The sequence below is a fragment of the Oryctolagus cuniculus genome, chromosome 14, assembly GCF_051225735.1.
Source record: "Oryctolagus cuniculus isolate XC-2025 breed Fujian yellow rabbit chromosome 14, ASM5122573v1, whole genome shotgun sequence".
Lineage (NCBI taxonomy): Eukaryota > Metazoa > Chordata > Mammalia > Lagomorpha > Leporidae > Oryctolagus > Oryctolagus cuniculus.
The window spans coordinates 86,560,214-86,580,983 of NC_142880.1; the positions used below are offsets into that span (position 1 = coordinate 86,560,214).

The 20,770-nt window shown below is 45.7% G+C and overlaps 1 protein-coding gene across 6 annotated transcripts in view; it reads left to right on the forward strand.

Annotated features, from left to right (window-relative positions):
• NLN (neurolysin) overlaps positions 1-10,595 on the forward strand; it is a 95,788-nt gene extending 85,193 nt beyond the window's left edge. For 2 of the 6 annotated variants that reach the window (XM_008262286.4, XM_089312811.1), the window contains one exon: positions 8,743-10,595. In XM_008262286.4, the coding sequence (XP_008260508.3) occupies positions 8,743-8,877 (135 nt within the window). In that variant the 3' untranslated portion in view covers positions 8,878-10,595. Of the gene's footprint in view, positions 1-1,020; positions 2,049-5,558; positions 5,910-6,102; positions 7,492-8,742 lie in introns of those variants that run through there. The other 4 variants (XM_089312810.1, XM_089312809.1, XM_070056768.2 and 1 more) reach the window with 3 other exon arrangements.
• The last annotated feature ends 10,175 nt before the right edge of the window (positions 10,596-20,770 follow it).

Genomic DNA, 20,770 nt, shown 5'->3' on the forward strand with positions numbered 1-20,770 from the left:
GCCCCCACGTCCCCACCACATTCTCTATCAGCACACAGCCTCTCATGTTTTTTAAGAACACCAAGCTCATGGAGGGTGTGGACCTTCGTCATTCTTTCTCTACACCTGTACTGTCAAGATTTCTCTTGCCTCGTGTCTCAGAAGAGATGTCTCTAACTGCAGCTCTTCCTGGTTTACCATCTTGAACAAAACTTGCCACTGACTCTGATAACTCCAGTCAGTACAGCTCTTCTGCTGTTTTCTTTGCACAGCTGAATGTCTTGGCATTAGAAACAGTCCTTGCAACCCTCAGGTTCCTGGCCATAGCCCCCACCAGCTGAACTGGAAAGTCCCCCTGTCTTGGATGTTACCACAGATGACCCAGCTGCCAGCCACAGAGGCCGCATCCACTCTCCCTTTGCTCCCTGCTTCTTAGTCTGCCCCTCTTTGTTCACAGCCTCCGCCTGGCGATCAAAACCTCTTCCTTACTTCCCAGCCCCCACCTTGTCAGCCGAGCATATGTGTTCCCTGGGGTCTGTCTCCCTTCATACATTGGTTCTTTGCATTCTTCCACCTAAAATGTTTTGCCTCTCCAAAAATCCTCCTGTTCTTAACAGCTACACTCAAATAACCACTCATTTATGAAATCGTCCTGACCTCTCAAACCAAAGGTGATCATTCCATCCTCCGAACCCAACAGCGGGTGTGGGTGTGGGGCAGGGCTCCAGCGAGCTTTCCCTGTGTGTGTCTGGAATGCTTACTGTGACCATTACTTAAAGTGAGGAAACAGAAAATCTTGTAACCCTAGGATGCGAATTTTGATTTTCAAATGTGTTCATGAAAAATCACATCAAACTATTGTTGGTGATTATCAGGTGCTAAGTTTATAAGTGATTATTAATTTTTTTCTATACTTTTTATGGAGCTTTTCCTTATTCTTACATGGTAAATGGATTACCTTAGAAATCAGGGAACAGTGTTTTAAAGAGACGAAGTCTAAATTGGTCAAAGTCCACTCATAACATCTTCCTGACTTATTAGCTGGCGCAGCTTCCTGAAGAAAGTATGTTCCCCTTCTCTTGGTCGGCCTCCTGCTTCGCCGCCTCTCTGCTTCCACTCACGGGACTCCATCCCCAGCACCTCTGCTGTGCCCCTTCTCTTCCAGCTGTCAAGGCAGCAGCCAAATTGCTGATCCCAGTGGATCCCAAGCAGCTTTCAAGTCCAGCAGAAGCAAACCCTGCCATTATGCATCCCATACTTCTTATTCTTGAGCTTCATAGCCTGGCAGGCAGCCACACTACCCCTAGCTTAAACAGAAGGGCTGGGTTGGACTTGGAGAAACAAGGTCCAACAACTTGGAGCCATTTCCTTGTGATGTCAAAAACACTGTTAAGCTTTACCAACATTCTGACCCAGCGGTGCTGGATATTATTAGACAGCTTATGCCGTGAGGCTGGCTCTAATCGCTTCCTTCTGACTTCTTTTTCCTTTGCTTGCAAATGCCGTGGAGTTCCATGTCACTTGTGGCTCCCATGCTGTCACAGCAATAGTGCACCTGGCTCCAAAAGCCAAAGAGAATTTGCACCCCACTCTCACACCCTTTGCTGCAGAGTCAGATACTGGAATCAGCTTTTTAAGTAGCTATTTTATTCCTTCCTGCAGTGTACTGTTTGTTTTAGGGGGGAGGGTTTGTTTTGTTTTGTTCTTTTGTTCTATTTTGTTTTACAAACGTTTACTCTAACACCTGGCTTACAAAATTCAAATACTCACTTATTAAAAATTAATAGTTTGGGACAACAATCCTTTTCTACAGCAAACTTAGATTGCTACTACAACTATGTTGTGATGAATAGAAAAATAAATAATCATTCTTCAGACCAGTAGACCATGCACTATTTATTTTGTGCTGTGATCACAGAGGCTTGTTATTTCAAAAAGATGGCATTATGTTGGGTCATTTCAGATTCTGCATATTTGCTTTAGCCTCACATGTCAGTGTGTGGCCAATCTACCAGGCATTTACACAGAATTAAGAATAGGAATTTTTATTTTATTTATTTATTTTTAAAAGATTTATTTATTTGAAAGTCAGAGTTATACAGAGAAGGAGAGGTAGAAGGGGGGAGGGAGGGAGGTCTTCCATCTGCTGGTTCACTCCCCAGTTGGCCACAATGACCTGAGCTGCACTGATCCAAAACCAGGAGCCCGGAGCTTCTTCCAGGTCTCCCATGTGGGTGCAGGGACCCAAGCACTTGGGCCATCTTCTACTGTTTTCCCAGGCCATAGCAGAGAGTTGGATCAGAAGTGGAGCAGCCGGGACTCGAACCATTGTTCATATGAGGTGCTGGCACTGCAGGCGGTGGCTTTGCCCATTACGCCTCAGCACCCGCCCCTTTGGTCTAAAGTCATGGGAATCAGGGCAATCACAATATAGCATGTAACTGTTGACTGAAGGCCGCACCCACTCTAGCACGTGTTGGTCTCATTCTGAGAAGATGATGGAGTGGCCCTTCAAGGGGTCAGTTCTTGCTGTCATTGCAGAGGTGGACAGCTGAGAGGTCCCATATCCTTGACATTGTTGGTCGTGCAGGACAGTGGGTCTTTTCTCTGTACCCTCTTGCCATCCTGCCAAGTGCAGGGTCTGCTCTGAGAACAGTTGCAGATCTTAGCAAGCAGAACTATAGAAAGTGTGGTGCTCGGCCGGCACCTCAGCTCACTATGCTAATCCTCCACCTGTGGCGCCGCACACCGGGTTCTAGTCCCGGTCGAGGCACCGGACTCTGTCCCAGTTGCTCCTCTTCCAGGCCAGCTCTCTGCTGTGGCCCGGGAGGGCAGTGGAGGATGGCCCAAGTGCTTGGGCCCTGCACCCGCATGGGAGACCAAGAGGAAGCACGTGGCTCCTGGCTTCAGATCGGCGCAGCGTGCCTGCCACAGTGGCCATTTGGGGAATGAACCAACAGAAGGAAGACCTTTCTGTCTCTCTCTCTCTCTCACTAACTCTGCCTGTCCAAAAAAAAAAAAAAATTGTGGTGTTCACCAGGCTAACAGTGACAGACAGGGTCAAATAATAGCCTGAAAGTTTGCAACCACTGCTTTTCTCTGTAATTTTTATATTATTCTTCAGAATAAGCAGATGTGTCTTTTTAACTGTTCAATTTCTTTATTGACTGTTAACGAAAGTCTTCGTTTCTAGTAGACACGGTAGAAGTTGTGTTACCATCAGACGTAGCTTTTTCTTCTGCAACTCTCAATAGCAGCGGAAGGGAACTTCTTGGGAAGAACTCTCCCAACAAGCTCTGGGAGCTCTTTAAGGACATCTTTAAGGTCACCAGATGTAATTTCAAAATCCAGCAGCTAATCACAGGGTTGAAAGAATGGGAGCATTTTAACTAGAGCCATTTCTTTTTATAAGGCAACTTCATTGTGGGAAAATTTACTAAGAGGTAATAGACATTGTGAATTCAAAGGCAGTTATATCATTAGGCCAGAATTATCTCCGTCCTCTTCTGCATTTAGAAAAATGTCTAAGCTTTGTTTCTTCCATTGGTGAAGAAAAAATACAACCAAGTGTCACTTTTGAAAGGAATACAAGAGAGTCAAGGTAGTTGAAAGTGTGACTCTTATATTTTTAGTCTGTAATACCATCAGATCTTACATGCAGTAACAGACACAAAATCAAAGAGAAGCTCAAACGTAAAGAACTGTCTAGCAGAGAACATAAACCATGAAGCTGAGTGTTGCAGTGCTCTTCAAACAGAATTCTTAGGCCCAACTCCTGCTACAATGTGTTGCGAAGGGAAAATGCGAAAAGCCCTGGTCCTTGTGAGAGGTTCCATCCTAGTCTCAGGTTCAGCCCTCCCAAACTACTACCTAACAGCTGATTTTTCTGATACTTCAACTTGCTCCAGCAGCATTCGGTTGTGCCTGATAGAAGGGACAAAGAATCAGGACTGATTTCCAACTGATTTCTTGAGTTACTTTCAAGTAAAAGCTTCTAAGTCTTGACTCCTAATCAGCTGGAAGCAGTTTCTCTTCCTTTGTGTTCTTGCAACCCTGGCTGGTGTTTCTCTTAGAGCCCTAGCAATCCGCCTTGTTCCCTGTCTCCTTATTTGTCTCCCCTTCTGGATCATAAGGCTCTCTCAGCTCCATGTGCCCTCTGCAGAACTGTGTCATTGAATGATTACTTCACCTGGCAGTGCCTCTTTGGACCTAACTGGCTGTCGCCTCCTCTGCTTCCACACCTCTGCCCACCAAGACACGCAGCTCTCCCGGCCACTTTTTCCCTCCTAATATCCTGCCCCCTCCCCCATCAATAAAGGTTTATCTGTTTGTCCTCAGGTTGGACTCTAAAGGCTTCCAGAAGGCATCTTCTGATCCGGCAACCATTTCCACTGCTATTCCTTTGCCATCTCCCTGGCTACCAGCTCCTGTCTTTCGCCCTCTCCCTCCCGCTTTGTGGTGACAAAGGTGTTCTCTCTTCCCACCCACAATCTCCCAGCCCCCACAGAAAACAAAAGACATGCTGGTGGGAGGGAGTTGTGGGCTGTGGAAAGAAAGGCTTCAAAGACCAGTTTGAAAGCCACTGCCTGATCGCTGTCACCTGCCTGTGCCCAAGAAGAAGACAACGGTGACTCCTCCCCAGAGTCAGCCAAGATGGCGGGAGTGGGGAGGGTCAGTTGAAAGGGGAGGGATCCTGATGCGCTGCTTCAGAGATGCCCAAGGCAGCAGGAGACCTGCTGCTTCCCATTTAGATCCTTTCATTGCTGATCCCTGAGTCACATCCTTCATTTGGACTGTTATTGCTATTGAAATATTACCTCACAGCACCATGTTCCTGGATACCTCTCCTACTTCATATTCCTACTGGATTATATCTTCTCTTTCTTGCCAATAGAGATGGAGTCTCTTGTACCTTTCTCAGGCTTTACTAGGGAACAGAACTAAATCAGGAAATGCCAAGCCAGGAATCCATGTGTTTCCCTGACTATATTAGAGTCACTGAACTTGGGGGCAGTGTGAGAAAACAACAAAATACAGGAGGGCTAAGGGTTTTTGAATACCTCTGTATATCGGGTATTATGTCAGGGACTGGGCAATGTACTGAGATCATCCAGTAAGATAGGAATATTCCCATCCTACGTATGATGAAGCCACGAAGCAAGGTCTCAGCTGAGGGTCGAGCCAGGATTCAGACCTGGGTCTGCCCCAGAGCTTTTGATCTTACTTCAGCAACCATCAGTGTTAGAGAGATTTGCACAGTTGCCAGCAGCTACCTGCTTGTCTTCCAGGGTCACACACCACAGAGGTGACTGACGCTGGTTTCCCTCCAGAGCCCGACAAACAGGAGTTCTTTCTGCACACTCACAGGTGCCCCTGGCGGGGATTTGGCGCATGAAAAGTCCTCTTGCAGCTTCTCTTCCTACTTCCCTTACAGTTAAAGTTTCTTGTGGTAGAACAACTTGTGACAAAGACTCCTTGCACCTGTGGCATGTCTCCCACACCCTGTGTTCTCAGCTACAAGGCTGGGCACCTGCCTAAAACACAAAAATTCACTTAACTCATTTTTTTTCTCTCTTAAGAAAAGCAAGATCCTGTTACCAAAATGACTCCTAAACTCTTCTCAAAACTTCATTGCAAAGGAAATGAAACTATTAAAAGGCCATTGCTCTGTAATTCAGGAAATTGAATCAACTTGTTTGGAGCCATGAGCAGGGGAAGACTTGAGCAGCCCTGAACCTCAGACTGAGACTACACAGTGCTGTGCTCTGAAACAGCTCTGCCGTGCCGAGGGGGCCGGCGCTGTCTGTGCAGCACCATCCAGCCCCGCAAACGCTTGCTCTTGCTCTACGACCTACACTGTACTTCTCTGCACAAAATGAAAATTCTTTGTCAGATATTAGCATTTTGGAGGGGAATTTGAAAAAGAAAAACTTCATTTAGACTTTCATTAATGTTCCTATTATGTCTATGGAATGACATGTATTTTTACTAAATAAAAGATATGGGGCAGGCATTGGGCACAAGTAAAATGCCACCTGGGAAACCCGCTTCCCAGAGTGTTGTCGAAGTGTTTACCCACGTCGTAGTGCCTAGTTTCAGTCCCGGCTCTGCTTCTACTTCTAGCTTCCCGCTAGTGCGCACGCCGGGAGGCAGCAGGTGATCGCTCACGTGCGTAGGTCCATGCCACCCACATAAGACACCTGGATTGAGATCAAGGTTCGTGACTTAGGTCTGGCCTACCTCTGGCTATTGTGGGCTATCCTCCACCCACTCCTTTAACATCCAGTGTAGACACATTGGGCCAGAAAAAAAAGGGAGGTGCAGTAAATTGTGGTTGGATTCAAAAGCTCTGAAACGCTCCTTCTTGGGATAATGAAGCCCATGACGAGAGTGGCCCTCGCTCACACTTCAGATTCTAGGCTACCATTGTGACAGCATGCATTGCTGCAAACCATGCCAGGGATGATAGTCATTTTTGTTTTTTCTGGAACAAACTATCCCCAAACCCTCATCACCAAAGGTTTCAGTAAGTCCAGTGTCAATGACTATAGGCCCTCTACTTAATAAAATGTATCCAGAACTTAAGGAAGAACAAGATTACTCTGTGCCTCTTCAACGTTGTACTAGAACACTTAAACATGACCTGATGCTGTTGGGCCAGTCCTGTTCACTGTGGCAGTCACTTGTGCGTTCCGCACTTGAAAGAACCTAGTGTAACTGTAACTGCAGTCGGGGCCAGCGCTGTGGCACAGCAGGTTAAGTCACAGCCTGCAATGCTGACATCCAGGATGGGCACTGATTAGAGTCCCAGCTACTCCACTTCCCATGCAGCTCTCTGATTATGGCCTGGGAAGGCAGCAAAGGATGACAGTGCTACCCTAGAGCTTATGAGAAGGTAATTTTTACTTACTCCTGATTGTGATCCAGATTGTTATGTTAGATATTGTCCTATAGATGACTAAAAATATACAAATGATTTCTGTTTACAGCCAAAAATTTTGATTTTTTTTTAAAAGATTTGTTTATTTGAAAGTTACAGAGAGAAGGGGAGGGACAGAAAAGGAGAGAGGGAGAGACCTTGCATTCACTGTTTCACTCCCCAAATGGTACAATGGCCAGCCCTGGGCCAGGCTGAAGCCAGGAGCGTCTTCTCTCACATGGGTGCAGGGGCCTAAGCGTTTGGCCCATCTTCTGCTGCTTTTCTTAGGCCATTAGCAGGGAGTTGGACTGGAAGTAGAGCAGCTGGGGCTCAAACCAGCAACCCATATGGAATGCTGGCTTTAGCCTCTGTGCCAGAACTCTGGCCCCCAAAATTTTGATTTTATGGACCTGTAGAACGTTAAATCTAACTTGATGGATTTCCTCCATGCTTTATTTCCTTAACAGTTTAGCCAGACTTATCTCTGACGGTCGGGCCAAGCAGAACCTTGTTTGTAAGTCAGAAGTTAATTAGGTCTCTGGCAGTTCTCTAACTCTTCTTGTACTCAAAAAAAAAAAAAAAAAAAAAAAAAAAAAAAAAAAAAAGACTGCTCCTGTTGATCAAGTAACATAATAGATACAAACTGGAGTGGCACTCTGTGAACTATTTCATGTGTTTACTTGGAGTTGCATTTCACTGCCTTGCCTTGCTTCACTAAAAGGGTAGTGGAAGTTTTTGAATAATGCTGTTTTCTTTGAGTACATCTGCTTGTGTGCTTATATAAATAAAAGCAGAGGAGGGGCCGGCGCTGTGGCACAGTGGGTTAATGCCCTGGCCTGAAGTGCCAGCATCCCTTATGGATGCCGGTTCTAGTCCCGGCCGCTCCTCTTCCAGTCCAGCTCTCTGCTGTGGCCTGGGAAAGCAGTGGAAGATGGCCCAGGTCCTTGGGCCCCTGCACCCGCATGGGAGACCCGGAAGAAGCTCCTGGCTCCTGGCTTCTGATCAGCGCAGCTCTGTCTGTTGCGGCCATCTGGGGAGTGAACCATTGGATGGAAGACCACTCTCTTCTCTCTGCCTCTCCTCCTCTCTCTGTGTAACTCTGACTTTCAAATAAATAAATAAATCTTTGGAAAAAAAAAAAAAAAAAGCTAAGCAAGTTTGAAAAAAAAAAAAAAAGGCAGAGGAACTGTGATGAGTTTCATGGTTTCAGCTCCCTCCCTCCAAGTGAACTGACCGAGGTCCTCATTCCCTGCATGGCCCCTCCACCCAGGGTCTTTTTTTAATTATTATTTATATCAAGGGAACAGAATGCAAGAACGCACTCAGGGTGTTACACTGTTCTCCGGCTCCCCGTCCCAAGTAATGTCTTTTGTTTTGTTTTTTGTGAGCCCCTCCTAATAGCCAGTGGAGCCACTTGAGTGTAGCTGGGCTGCCGTTCCTGGGTACACAGGTACACCCCTGTTTGTAGTGTTCTTGAACACATGCTTTGCTCACCCTTTTGGAGTCACATTTGAGATGGAGTAGCCAACAGGGATGTGCTCCACGCTCCACTCAGCCACTCCACGCTACTCTGTTTGCTCATGTTGTCAGCCCACTGGTGAGAGTCTAAGGAAACAAGACAATGACAGAGAGCAGCGTGGGAGACCTGAGGTTTCAGCTCCACATCTCCTAGTTACCAAAATAAGTAAATGAAGAGGGCGGAGCTGTGGTGTAGGCGCAAGAGACCATCCAGACGGGAAAGCCGCCGTGCCTTTCCTTCAGCCCTGCCCCTTTGCCTTTCGCATCCAGGGATTTGAGGATTGCTGTGACCGTGAGTTATTAGGCATGATGTTTTATTTTATTAGGTTGGAATGAAATACAGAAACCTAATCCTGAGACCTGGGGGATCTCTGGACGGCATGGACATGCTCCAAAATTTCTTGCAACGTGAGCCAAACCAGAAAGCGTTCCTAATGAGCCGGGGCCTGCAGGCTCCCTGAGCGGAGGACCTTTGGTCGCAGTCCCTGTCTGGAGGACAAGCCGGCGTCGCCATGTGTCACTGGCCTGGAAGCTGAAGGGAGTTTTGCAAATGAAAATTTAGATTTCTATTGACTTCCTTTTGCTTTTTAATTTTAAAAATTATCCAGATGTAAATGGAATTATAAATACTGTGACCTAAGAAAAGACCCACTGGCAAATAATTGTACTATAAAATTTCATAAAAATGGATTTGATTTCTTTTTATAAAAGTTTCATATGAATATAATTTGATTTTTTACTATTATGATCTAGATAATATAATGTAAGAGGGCTAAGAATTTTGAAATTGAATCACATACATGCTATAATTTGATCCTTCTTCTATCTTGAAGTTTTGTACTTGGGATTTCTGGACCCATAAATGAATCATCACATTCCTGTGGCCGATGTTTCCTTGGAACCCTGCATCAGCTTTGATCCTGTGTCTCACAGTGAGGGGTGACCCCTTTGCCTACATACCTCAAGGCCAAGGCAGTGTGCCTCAGTAAAGACTGCAGGCTTTCTACCACACTTCAGTTATAGTCCTCCATCTGGGTTTGTCTTCACTTTATAAAGTCCAGTTGGAGAGTCTGAAAGCCTTTGAAGCTATAACTGCACTTCCCCGATGTCTATCACAGGCTTTGATAGCTTGTGTTAGAGGATTTTGTGTCTTGCGTTAGGGTCTCATTTCCGTTACAGCATGCCACGCTGTGAGTATGTGGGGTTACTTGCCACTTAGAACACCCTGCAAGTCCCAGCGTACCTTTCCCTCCCCGTGTTTCTCAGGAGCAGAAGGACTCTGCCCGCTTTCCTCACCACTTGCCCAGAGTGGCAGGTGCACACGCACAAATGGCTATTTCAAGTGCCGCAGGGAGAGAGCCACGGGGAGGTGGAGCAAGAAGAGTTCAGGAACTCAAGAGGAGCAGTGGGTTCAGGACAGAGGTACTCAAGGACCGCACCTCCGGAGGTTAGGTGCAGCCTTCACCCCACCACTCGGGGCAGGAGGCCTCGGCCCCCTGTTCTGTCTGCTGAGCCCTCGGGTCTGTCTTTTACTGGGGCCTGAACTCCACCTTTTTCTCTAGGAATCTACTCAATGAGGAAACCAAGCTGGAGAAGTTTAAAAAAATAAATAAATAAAGTGGACTTTGAACAAATGCCGCATGGGTGTTGAAGTTACTTCCCACTGCATACCTGAGCTATGACTTTGCTGGCCAGGGACAGAATTCGAACCTTTCTGTAGTCTAGTTCAAATGGACTTTGTGCTAAATGAAACATTTATTATGTTGCATAATAAAAGAATAGACAACAGGAAATCAAGAGCCATAGCAACACAGACGGAAATTCTAAGATTATTAGTGCCAAGCAAATACCTTCAACATCCACATGAAATGCCACACTGTGAGATAATTTGCCTGGCCCCTCCTCACCCCACACCACCTCCTGTGGTCCCCAAGGCTGTTTTTGTGGTCTCAGCAACCTGGAAATCTGTTTATCTGTTTTCCCCTAGACTCTTCGGTTGTCTACTTTCAGATTAAAAAAAAAAAAAAAAAAAAAAACTCTCTTCAGCTATTTCTACTGCCCAATGTGTCTTTTTAACAATAACTTTACCATTTTAAACCTTAATGTCTTTCACATGGAAAAACTAATAATGATTTGTGTGGAAAAGGCTACAGACAATAAAGTTGTATTATTACCATGAGGATGAATTCACATTTCTTTCATATTTTCATGTTAAAACTGAAATGCATGAGAAAACAAAAGCACCATGGTGTGTGTGTGTGTGTGTGTGTGTGTGTGTGTGTGTGTAAGAGAATTTTCATCCCCTGGTTCACTCCCCAAATGGCCACGACAGCCAGGTCTGGACCAGGCCAAATCCAGGAGCCAGGAGCTCCATGCTGGTCTCCTACGTGGGTGGCAGGAACCTCAGCACTTGTGCTATCCTGCACTGTTTCCCCAGGCGAGTCAGTAAGGAGCTTGATGGGAAGGGGAGAAGCTGGGACCCAAACCAGCACTCCACTACGGGGTGCCAGGGTCACAAGCAGCGACTTAACCCACTGTGCCACAGTGCTGGTTTTATTATTTAGGGTTTATTTCCAGTATTTAGAATTTACCAAAGTGCAACAACAAAAAGCAAGTACTTACACACAAAAACAGTTCACTAGCATGGTCAGGGACTCACTTTTAAAAGCCTTTTTGAGCACAGCCATTGCTTGTTTTTCCCTGGGAGTCGCTGAGTCGCTTTGAAGGGTTAAGTATAAGAATGGTAGCTGGGGGGCCGAGACTGGCACAGCGGGTTAGAGCATTCCATATGGGCATCAGTTCAAGTCCTGGCTGCTCCACTTCAACCCAGCTCTCTGCTATGGCCTGGGAAAGCAGTAGAAGATGGCCCAAGTCCATGGGCCCCTGCACCCACTTGGGAGACCCGCAAGAAGCTCCTGGCTCCTGGCTTCAGATCAGCTCAGCTTTGGCCATTGCAGCCATCTGGGGAGTGAACCAGCGGATGGAAGATCTCTTTCTCTCTCCCTCTCTCTCTGGCTCTGTCTTGCTCTGTAACTCTGTCTTTCAAATAAATAAAATAAAAAGAATAGTAACTAGGCAAACCTAAACCTGAGGTATATGTACTAAGCACATTTAATACAGTCTCTGAGAGATGTAGGCCTCTTTCAGGCTCTTTTTTCGGATACAGTTCCATTGCTAAGGTGAAGTTCTTAAACATCTCGTGCTAATGTATAGTAAGTTTGATTCCTAGAGGATTAATCTTATGATGCTACAGAGCAGAGAAGGAGAAGTCCTGATTTTATGCCCCAAATATGAATTTTCTCTAGTAGAAGTGTTGCATGTTGTATAAACAACTAAGAATTGCCCTGAGCTACTTAGACCAGGATGTGATGACAGAGGGACGTCTTTAGCTCTTACATGATGGCTGCAGAAAAAAATAATAATAATGAGATTTGTTTCTCACAGTTCTGCAGGTCCTACCCTCATGGTACTGAAAGAGTCACTTCTTGCTGAGGGCATTCTTGCTTGCAGACAGCCAGCCAGCCAGCCACTGGGAGCAAGCCTTGTGGTGTCTTTTTATACGGGTCCTAATCCCATCCTTAGGACTCCATCCTATAAATCTAATGACTTCCCACAGGCCCGACCAGATACCATCACAGGGTTAAAGAAAGCTTCAACACAGGAATTTTGGGAAGACATAAACATCCAGTTCATAAAAAATACTAATCCTTCAAATTGGGTTTAAGCATAGTTAGCTGAGCTCCTAAGAATGTTAGACGAGAAACCCTGTCTCATCTGAGTAGGTCCAGAGATCGTGGCTTCTTTCTCCTCCAGCACATTATTACAGGTAAGAATCTGAAACCAGATAACCCCTTGAAATTGAATATGCCTTTTCTTACAAGTGATTGGTGAGAATAAAATCAAGAAGGGTGTACATACACTTTCATTTTCTTTAAATGACCATCAATGTGTTTATTTTTTGTTCATCTTTAGTAGGAACATTTCTGCTAGAATGAGAGGGCCAGTGCTGTGGCATAGGTAAAGCCGCTGCCTGCAGGCTGGCGCTGTGGCACAGCAGGTTAATGCCCTGGCCTGAAACTACGGCATCCCATATGGGCACCGGTTCTAGTCTCGGCTGTTCCAGTTCCAACCCAGCTCTCTGCTATGGCCTGGGAAAACAGTGGAGGATGGCCCAGGTCCTTGGGCCCCTGCAGCTGCATGGGTGAAACCTGGAGGAAGCTCCCGACTCCCAGCTGTGGATCCATGCAGCTCTGGCCGTTGCGGCCATATGGGGAGTGCATCAGCAGGTGGAAGACCTCTCGCTCGCTCTGCCTTTCTATAACTCTGCCTTTCAAATAAATAAATAAATCTTCAAAAAAAAAATAATTAGTATCAGCTGTATCAAAGCAAAGGAATTGGTTTTTATTTTTTTTAAGATTTATTTATTTATTTGAAAGAGTTACACAGAGTCAAAAGGAGAGGCAGAGAAAGACAGAGAGAGAGAGGTCTTCCATCCACTGGTTCACTCCCCAGATGGCCATAACAGCCTGAGCTGCTTTGATCTGAAGCCAGAAGCCAGGAGCTTCTTCCAGGTCTCCCATGCGGATGCAGGGGCCCAAGGACTTGAGCCATCTTCCACTGCTTTTCCAGGCCATAGCGGCAAGCTGGATCAGAAGTGGAGCAGCCGGGACTCGAACCGGTGCTGATATGGGATGCCAGTGCTGCCGGCGGCGGCTTTACCTGCTACGCCACAGCTCTGGCCCTGTGCCTTTACATCTGTGTCCACAGCTGTCTTCATTAAACATACACACAAAAACTTTAATCAAACACCCAGGTTTATCATGCACGCACCCAGCATATTGTAACCTCCTTGAGTGATTCTACTTTGTCCTTCACAATCCTTGGTTATTAGAGAACAGTTAATTAGAATTTGTTAAATATATCCTCTTTAAAATCACTATTTTACTATGAACATGCCTTTTTTTCAATAATTGAAAAATGCCTTATTTGAATGGGAATCTAAAGCAATATGGATAAATTTGACATATGTACAGATTTCTGCATGGTGTACTGGAAATTTCTACATGAAACATAAACATGGTTTTGTTGAAAAAAAAAAAAAGGCAGGGAATGTTGCTGAAGATTCCTTCACTTGTCTCTGGGATTGTGTATTCCAAACATAAAGAATTTCTTAATCTAGAAGCCCTGAGTTCCTTGTGGATCTAGAGAACAGCAGATATCCCACAACTACCGTGAAATTACACGCCAATATTTGCGTGCTTGGATGTGTGCCTTTTTCTGGAGAAAGTCTCCTTAACATTAGTCAGGAAAAAAAAAATAAGAACTACAGTCTTAGACAATTGTTTTCAAACTTTTGGTTTTGAATCCAATTCAAAGACGATAAAGTCCTTGTTATGGAGCAGGCACTGTGCTGGGCCATGGATATAGAAAAATGGCAGCCCTAAAGTGGAGGTGTGCATTGTGTGGCAGGGAAGCCAGATACACTCCTAGGTCACAGTGGGGAGGAATGCGTGGAGAGCCTTCTGGTGCTTCCCCCCCCCCAGACCTGGTTGACTCCACTGTGCAATTAGACCATTGTGCCACAAAATTGTATGTGCTTACCCTGCCACCCGCCACCAACAGGCTTTTGTTTTTAACAAAATGATTGCTTTTCTCTTTTCAGCATTTTAGGAGTGGGACTAAATATGTTCTTCCATCTCTGTTATAGCCAAGAATTTCTTAGACCCTGTGGTTAAAGGACTCACAAGTAAAAAATGAAAATGTTCACTTTCACCACTTTTTGTGAATAAATGGTTATAAATTAATGGCCAGCAGAGGAATGATGTAGAACCCCTCTTGATCTGATAAGCATCTTATACCCAAAAGACATTGGTATAGTTTTTATTAAAAAAAAAAGAAAACAGGGTAAAATGACCATTGAGTTGTTTAGAGATGACGCAGAATTAGTTAATATTCTTCACTTGCTTCTCTCATTGGTGTTAATAATTTCCATTGCTGTTAATCAGAGCCACAGGAACAGGGGCATTGTGATACAGAGGGCTAAGCTGCCCTTGGGAGACCACATTGTGTGTCTGAGTGCCTGGGATCCAGTCCCACCTGTGCCTCTGACCCAGCTCCCTGCTACTGCACCTGGGAGGCAGCAGAGGATGACTCATGTGCGTGGGTCCCTGCCACCCACATGGGAGCCTCAGATGGAGTTCCTGGCTCTGGCTTCAGCCTGGCCCAGCCCTGGCTACTGTGCGCATTTGCGGAGTGAACCAGTGGATGGAAGATCCGATCTCTTTCTCTGTGTCTTTTCCTCTGTGTGTCACTCTGCCTTTGAAATAAGTAAATCTTACAGAGATAGAAATGAATTAAGCAAATCCATGAAAGACTCAAACTTCAGACTTCCAAGGGTCATGAGAGGACTTAAACTCATACTTCATTTCCTTTTATTTATTTACGTTATCATATGTTTTGCAAAACTCATTTTTGTCTACCTGTTATTTTATTGTATTTTACTTATTTGTGTAATTATTTAATTTTTGATGAGCTAATACATACAAATATCACACAACTCAAAGGGTATAAAGAAGGGAGATGGTGGGGACCAGCACAGTGGCACAGCAGGTTGAGCCACTGCTTGCTATGCTACATTTCATATCAGAGTGCTGGTTCAAGTCCCAGCTCCTCTGCTTTTGATCCAGCTTCCTGTTAATGTACATGGGGAGATGGTGGAGGATGGCTATCTTGGGCCCCTGCCACCCATGTGGGAGATCGGGATGGAGGTCCTGGCGTTCCTGGCTTTTGCAGCCATCTAGAAAGTAAACCAGTGGATGGAAGACTTGTCTTTGTCTCTCCCTTTCTGTTGCTGTGCCATTAAAATAAATAAGGGAAGGGGCTGGCACTGTAGCATAGCAGGTAAGGCCGCCGCCTGCAGTGCCAGCATCCCTTATGGATGCCGGTTCGAGTCCTGGCTGCTCCACTTCTGATCCAGCTCTCTGCTATGGCCCGGGAAAGCAGTGGAAGATGGCCCAAGTCCTTGGGCCCCTGCACCCGTGTGGAAGAGTGGGGGTGTGAACCAGCAGATGGAAGTCCTCTCTCTCAGCCTCTCCTCTCTCTGTGTAATTCTTTCAAATAAAATAAATACCTCTTTTTTTAAAAAAATAAATAAGGAAGGAAAGGAAGAAGAGAGGGATAGAAAGGAGGAGAAAAGGGAGGAAGGGAGAAAGGAAAGAAAAGGAAGAGAAAGAAAAAAAGAAGGCGGCAGGAATGCAGGCAGAAAGGAAGGAAGGGAGGAGATAGTAAAAAGTTAAGTCCCCTCCCACCCTGCCTCATAGGTACCCAGTTCCCCTGCAAACAGGCATCCTGTATGTATGTATGTATGTATACCAGTATACATAACCCTTTCAGAGATATTTTACATGTTTTCAAAAATCCTTCTCAACACTTCTCCACCTGCAGTGTCTTACCCACGGTGTGCTAGACCTTCTTTTTTTTTTTTAAAGGAAGGAAGTTGGGACCAGCATGGTGGCACAGTGGGTTAACCTACCACCAGCATTGCCAGCACCCCACATGAGCATAGGTTTGAGCTCAGGCTGCTCCACTTCCTTTTTTTTTTTTTTAATTTAAATTTATTTATTTATTTCAAAGAGTTAGAGAGAAGAGAGGCAGAGAGAGAGAGAGAAAGAGGTCTTCCATCCACTGGTTCACTCCCCAGATGTCCACAACGGCCGGAGCTGTGCCAATCCAAAGCCAGGAGCTTCTTCCATGTCTCCCACGTGGGTGCAGGGGCCCAAAACTTGGGCCATCTTCCACTGATTTCCCAAGCCATAGCATAGAGCTGGATCAGAAGAGGAGCAGCCGGGACTAGAACTGGTGCCCACATGGGATGCCATAGTTTCAGGCCAGGGCATTAACCCCGCTATGCCACAGCGCCGGCTCTAGGCCTTCTTTATCAGTAATCAGTATTTGGAGGTTTGCTACATGTTCATTAGTGATGGCCTGGTATTCTGCTGTATAAATAAATACATAGTAATTCATTTGATCAGTCCCCTATTGTTGGATATTTCAGTTGTTTCCACTCTTTGAACCTTACAAACCATGCCACCAAGATTATCCTTATAAATATGTCATGTTTATCTGCCAACTAAACTCTAAAAAGTAATTCCTGGCTCGTAGGATAGCTGCATTTTAAATGTTGACAGATGTTGTCAAATCAGAGCCACAGTTCTTCTGTTTACCACAATTGTTTAACGCTGAGGCAGCTACTAAAGAGAATGAGGAAAAATGGTGATTAGCAAATACAGCAAAAGAATCTGGTGTGATATTTACATTGCTTCCTCTTCCCATTGGAGGATGAGCACCAAAGCTGGCTTTTTTTCAGAGTGGTGGGAGGGATTCCAGACAGGAATTTTCGTTCTCTTTTAATAATGGCATAGGTTCTCAGAGGAATGCAAGACTTCACCCCAGAACAAAGCCGTCATCAGTCCCTTTGTGTTGGGGGCAAAGTGGGGAAAGCCAAAAGACCCGTTTTGTCATCCCTGTCCTCAATCAAATGCCTCTCTATGGTCTTAAATGTTTGTGTGACTGACAAGTGGGACTTCTGTTGTAATTCACAATGGGATCACTGTTCTGAACACGCACATGGCCCACTCTGTCTCAGCTCCAATTATAAAATCTTCAGCCAGAGGTCATTATCCCCTGTTTTGTTCGGTCAGCAACACAGTTAGCCAGTGAATTTCCATCTGGGATCAGGTGGTGCGAGAGAAATTCCTCACACTTAATCTAGCAAGCCCTCTACGAGGGTACTTCAAAACATTCGCAGGCAAATGAGTTGAGATAATGCATGTATTCCATGAACTTGTCGGAGACTTCTGGCACACCTCAGTACATTTCCTCTTCCTGTGGTGGGGTGGGCGGTGGGGGCTGGGTCCTGATCAGTCTGCAGTTATGTGGGAAGGTGACCCAACTTTGCAATTCCTTTTCCTAATCGCTTCTTAGTGAAGAAGTAGCTTAATCGTGTCCTTAAACGAAGACAGAAGCTCTAAATTCTCACAACTTCATCGTTCTGTTTCACTGTTTTCATGGCACTGATGCGTAGAAAAACTACATCCTGTGGTCTAACCAACCATGTGGAGCACCTTCCTCCCCTCCTCCCCTTCCTTCCTTCTGTCTTCCTTTCTCCCAAAAGTCCTATTAAGTGAATGGAAGACTCTGAGCAAATACCACCAACTCCCAGCAGGCACACAACAGAAGTCTGCGCAGACAATGTGACGACAGAGGCCATGGACAACGCAACTGCCTGCTTTCTAACTGGGGAGTCAGAACTTGAAGGGCTGTTCTACACAACACCCCAGATTCAATCATAGGCCATTGACTTAAGACCTGCAGGCTAATGAGAATATTGGAAGAATCAGCATAGTAGTAAATTATGTACAACCACTCCTAAAAGTCAAAATTTAAATTTAATATTATTTATTTGAGAGGCAAGAAAGGGAGAGAGACAGACACACAGAGAGAGCTCCAGTTCACTCCCCAAACTCCAGAAACCAGCAGACCAAACTAGAAGTTGGAAACCCAAGCCAAGTCTTCCACGAGGGAGGCAGGGACCCAGCTACTTGAGGCATCACTGCTGCCTCCTAGGGTGCAATTTAGCAGGAAGCTACAACTGGAGTGGAGGGGACTCAAACCCTGGCACTCTGGTGTGGATGAAGGCATCTTAACTGCTATGACACTCTGCCTCCAAAGCTGCTTAAAAATACCTGTTACAGAATACAAAAGAGGCCTCGAAGATTTGGCTTCACTCATACTTCATCAAACAAGTTTTTTTTTTTTTTTTTAGATTTATTTATTTATTTGAAAGGCAGAGTTACAGAGAGGCAGAGAGCGAGAGAGCGAGAGAGAGAGAGAGAGGTCTTCCATCCAGTGGTTCACTCCTCAAATGGCTGCAATGGCCGGAGCTATGTTGATCCAAAGCCAGGAGCCTGGAGCTTCTTCCAAGTCTTTGGGCCACCTTCCGCTGCTTTCCCAGGCCATAGCAGAGAGCTGGATCGGAAGTGTAGCATCCAGGACTCAAACAGGCTCCCATGTGGGATGCCGGCACTTCAGGCGGCAGCCTTACCCACTACACCACAGCGCTGGCCCCCATCAAACAAGTTTGAAAGAAGATTGTGAATTTCTTCTAAGCAAGCCAGATTGCTACCTAGATAGCAACTTCAGTCGATGGCTTTTATCTGCGGAAGTTCAAGTTGAGATTGGTGAGGGGAGCTAAGTTAAAGCCAAATTATGTTAGTGATCGGGAAGCCAGAATTACTTCCTGTCTAGCTGCTGAGCTTCTCAGGACTCTAGCAGAACACAGCAGGGAGACCTAAGTCCAGCGAGTTACTGTTTGCTCCAGTGCCAGTAGACAGGGTGTCACACCCCTGCTGCATTCCTCTGGGGTAACAGCAATGGAGTCATTACATTAGAAGGTGAGTCGTGTGCCCAGGATACACTCCTCTCACTCTGGGCACCCTGAATCCCAGGTGTCAGGTCACTGATCTGGCCATAGTTCTAGTATCAAGGGGAGGGTGAGGGGCCGGCACTGTGGCGCAGCGGGCTAAGCCACCGCCTGCTGTGCCAGAATCCCATATGGGCACCGGTTCTAGTCCCGGCTGCTCCTCTTCGGATCCAGCTCTCTGCTGTGGCCTGGGAAAGCAGTAGAAGATGGCCCAAGTCCTTGGGACCCTGCACCCGCGTGGGAGACCTGGAAGAAGCACCTGGCTCCTGGCTTCGGACCAGCACAACTCCGACCAGCCAACTGGGGAGTGAACCAGCGGATGGATGATCTCTCTCTCTCTGCTTCTCCTTCTCTCTCTGTGTAACTCCAACTTTCAAATAAAATAAATAAATCTTAAAAAAAGAAAAAGAAAAGAAGGAGAGGGTGAGAGGGGAGAGCCACCCATGGAATGTTGAAGGAATGTTGAGGTTGTGTGGTGGTTCAGCCCGCAATAATGGTGTGGAGGCTGAAGTGTGAATGTGCCTATCACAAGATAAACACTGGGGGTGGGGGGGTGGGGGCAGTGTTAGAGCCAAGAACTGGATAACAGGCAAAAGCTGGCTGTGAACAAGGGCCATAGCTGGAATTTAATTGTGAACCTCACATGCAAGAGAGGAAAGCCTTCAGTTTAAAGATCTGATTGATTGATATTTAATTCAAGATGAGTAAGGAAAGTTTTATTATTCAAAAGTAGAGGTTTAACCACTTCCAAAGAGTCTTCATGACTTAACAATGAATTATAATAAAAGTCTGATTTAGAAGAAAACTAAAAACTTGCCTCTCACATATAAAAAGTTGTGTAGTCATGTTTATATGGAACATGGCCAAAGTTGACCTTTACTAGGTGTGCCAGAAAAATCTTGCTGTCGTCTGGAGACACAAGAGGAAGAAGTAGAAGGAGCTATTTGACAGAACTGGCCCATATGTAACTTTCCCTTATTTACTTGAAAGGCAGTTACAGAGAAAGAGGGAGAGAGTGTGAGAGAGATCCTTCATTCCCTGGTTCATTCCCCAAATGACCACAACAGCTGGGACTGGGCCAAGCCAAAAGCAAGAGGCCTTAGCTCCATCCGGGTCTCCCATGTAGGTTGGGGCCCGAGTACTTGGGACATCCTCTGCTGCTTTCCACGGGTGCATTAGCAGCAAACTGGATCAGAAGTGAAGCAGACCGGAGCGCATATGTGACGCCAGCATTGCAGGCGGCTTAGCCTGCTGTGTCACAATGCTGACAATCAGGCTCAGTGAGTTAAATGCCACTTGTGACACCATCCTCTCTTATCAGCCACTTTAAGTTCCAGCTGCTCCACTTCTGATTCCTCTCCCTGGGAATGTGCCTTGGAAGTTAACAGAAGATGGCCTAAACACTTAGGCCCCTGCCACCCATGTGGGAGACCTAGATGGGGTTCCTGGCTCCTTGCTTCAGCTTGGCCCAGCCTCGGTTGTTTGCGGCTATTTGGAGAGTGAACCTAGAGATGGAAGATCTCTCTCTCTCTCTCCCCCTCTCTCTCTCTCTCTGCCTTTTAAACAAACATACAAACAAGCCTTTAACAAAAATTATCCAAAGGAAAAATTGTGTGACCTATAACTGACATAAATAATTTCCTCAATCAGAAATTCCTCAAATCTTGGAAATTATTGTTTTATCATGTCTATTATCTTGAATATTTCTTTGTGCCCCCACAAAGCTAACCCTCGACCTCCACCCACTTACACATTTTCTTACTTATGTCAAATTCTTTCAGCAAAAAAAATACACTTTCAAGTTTAGTGTTGCATCTGATGCCAAAACACATTAGAGGTAAGTGTGGAAAGCGAAAGAATGGGGGTTCCTTTCC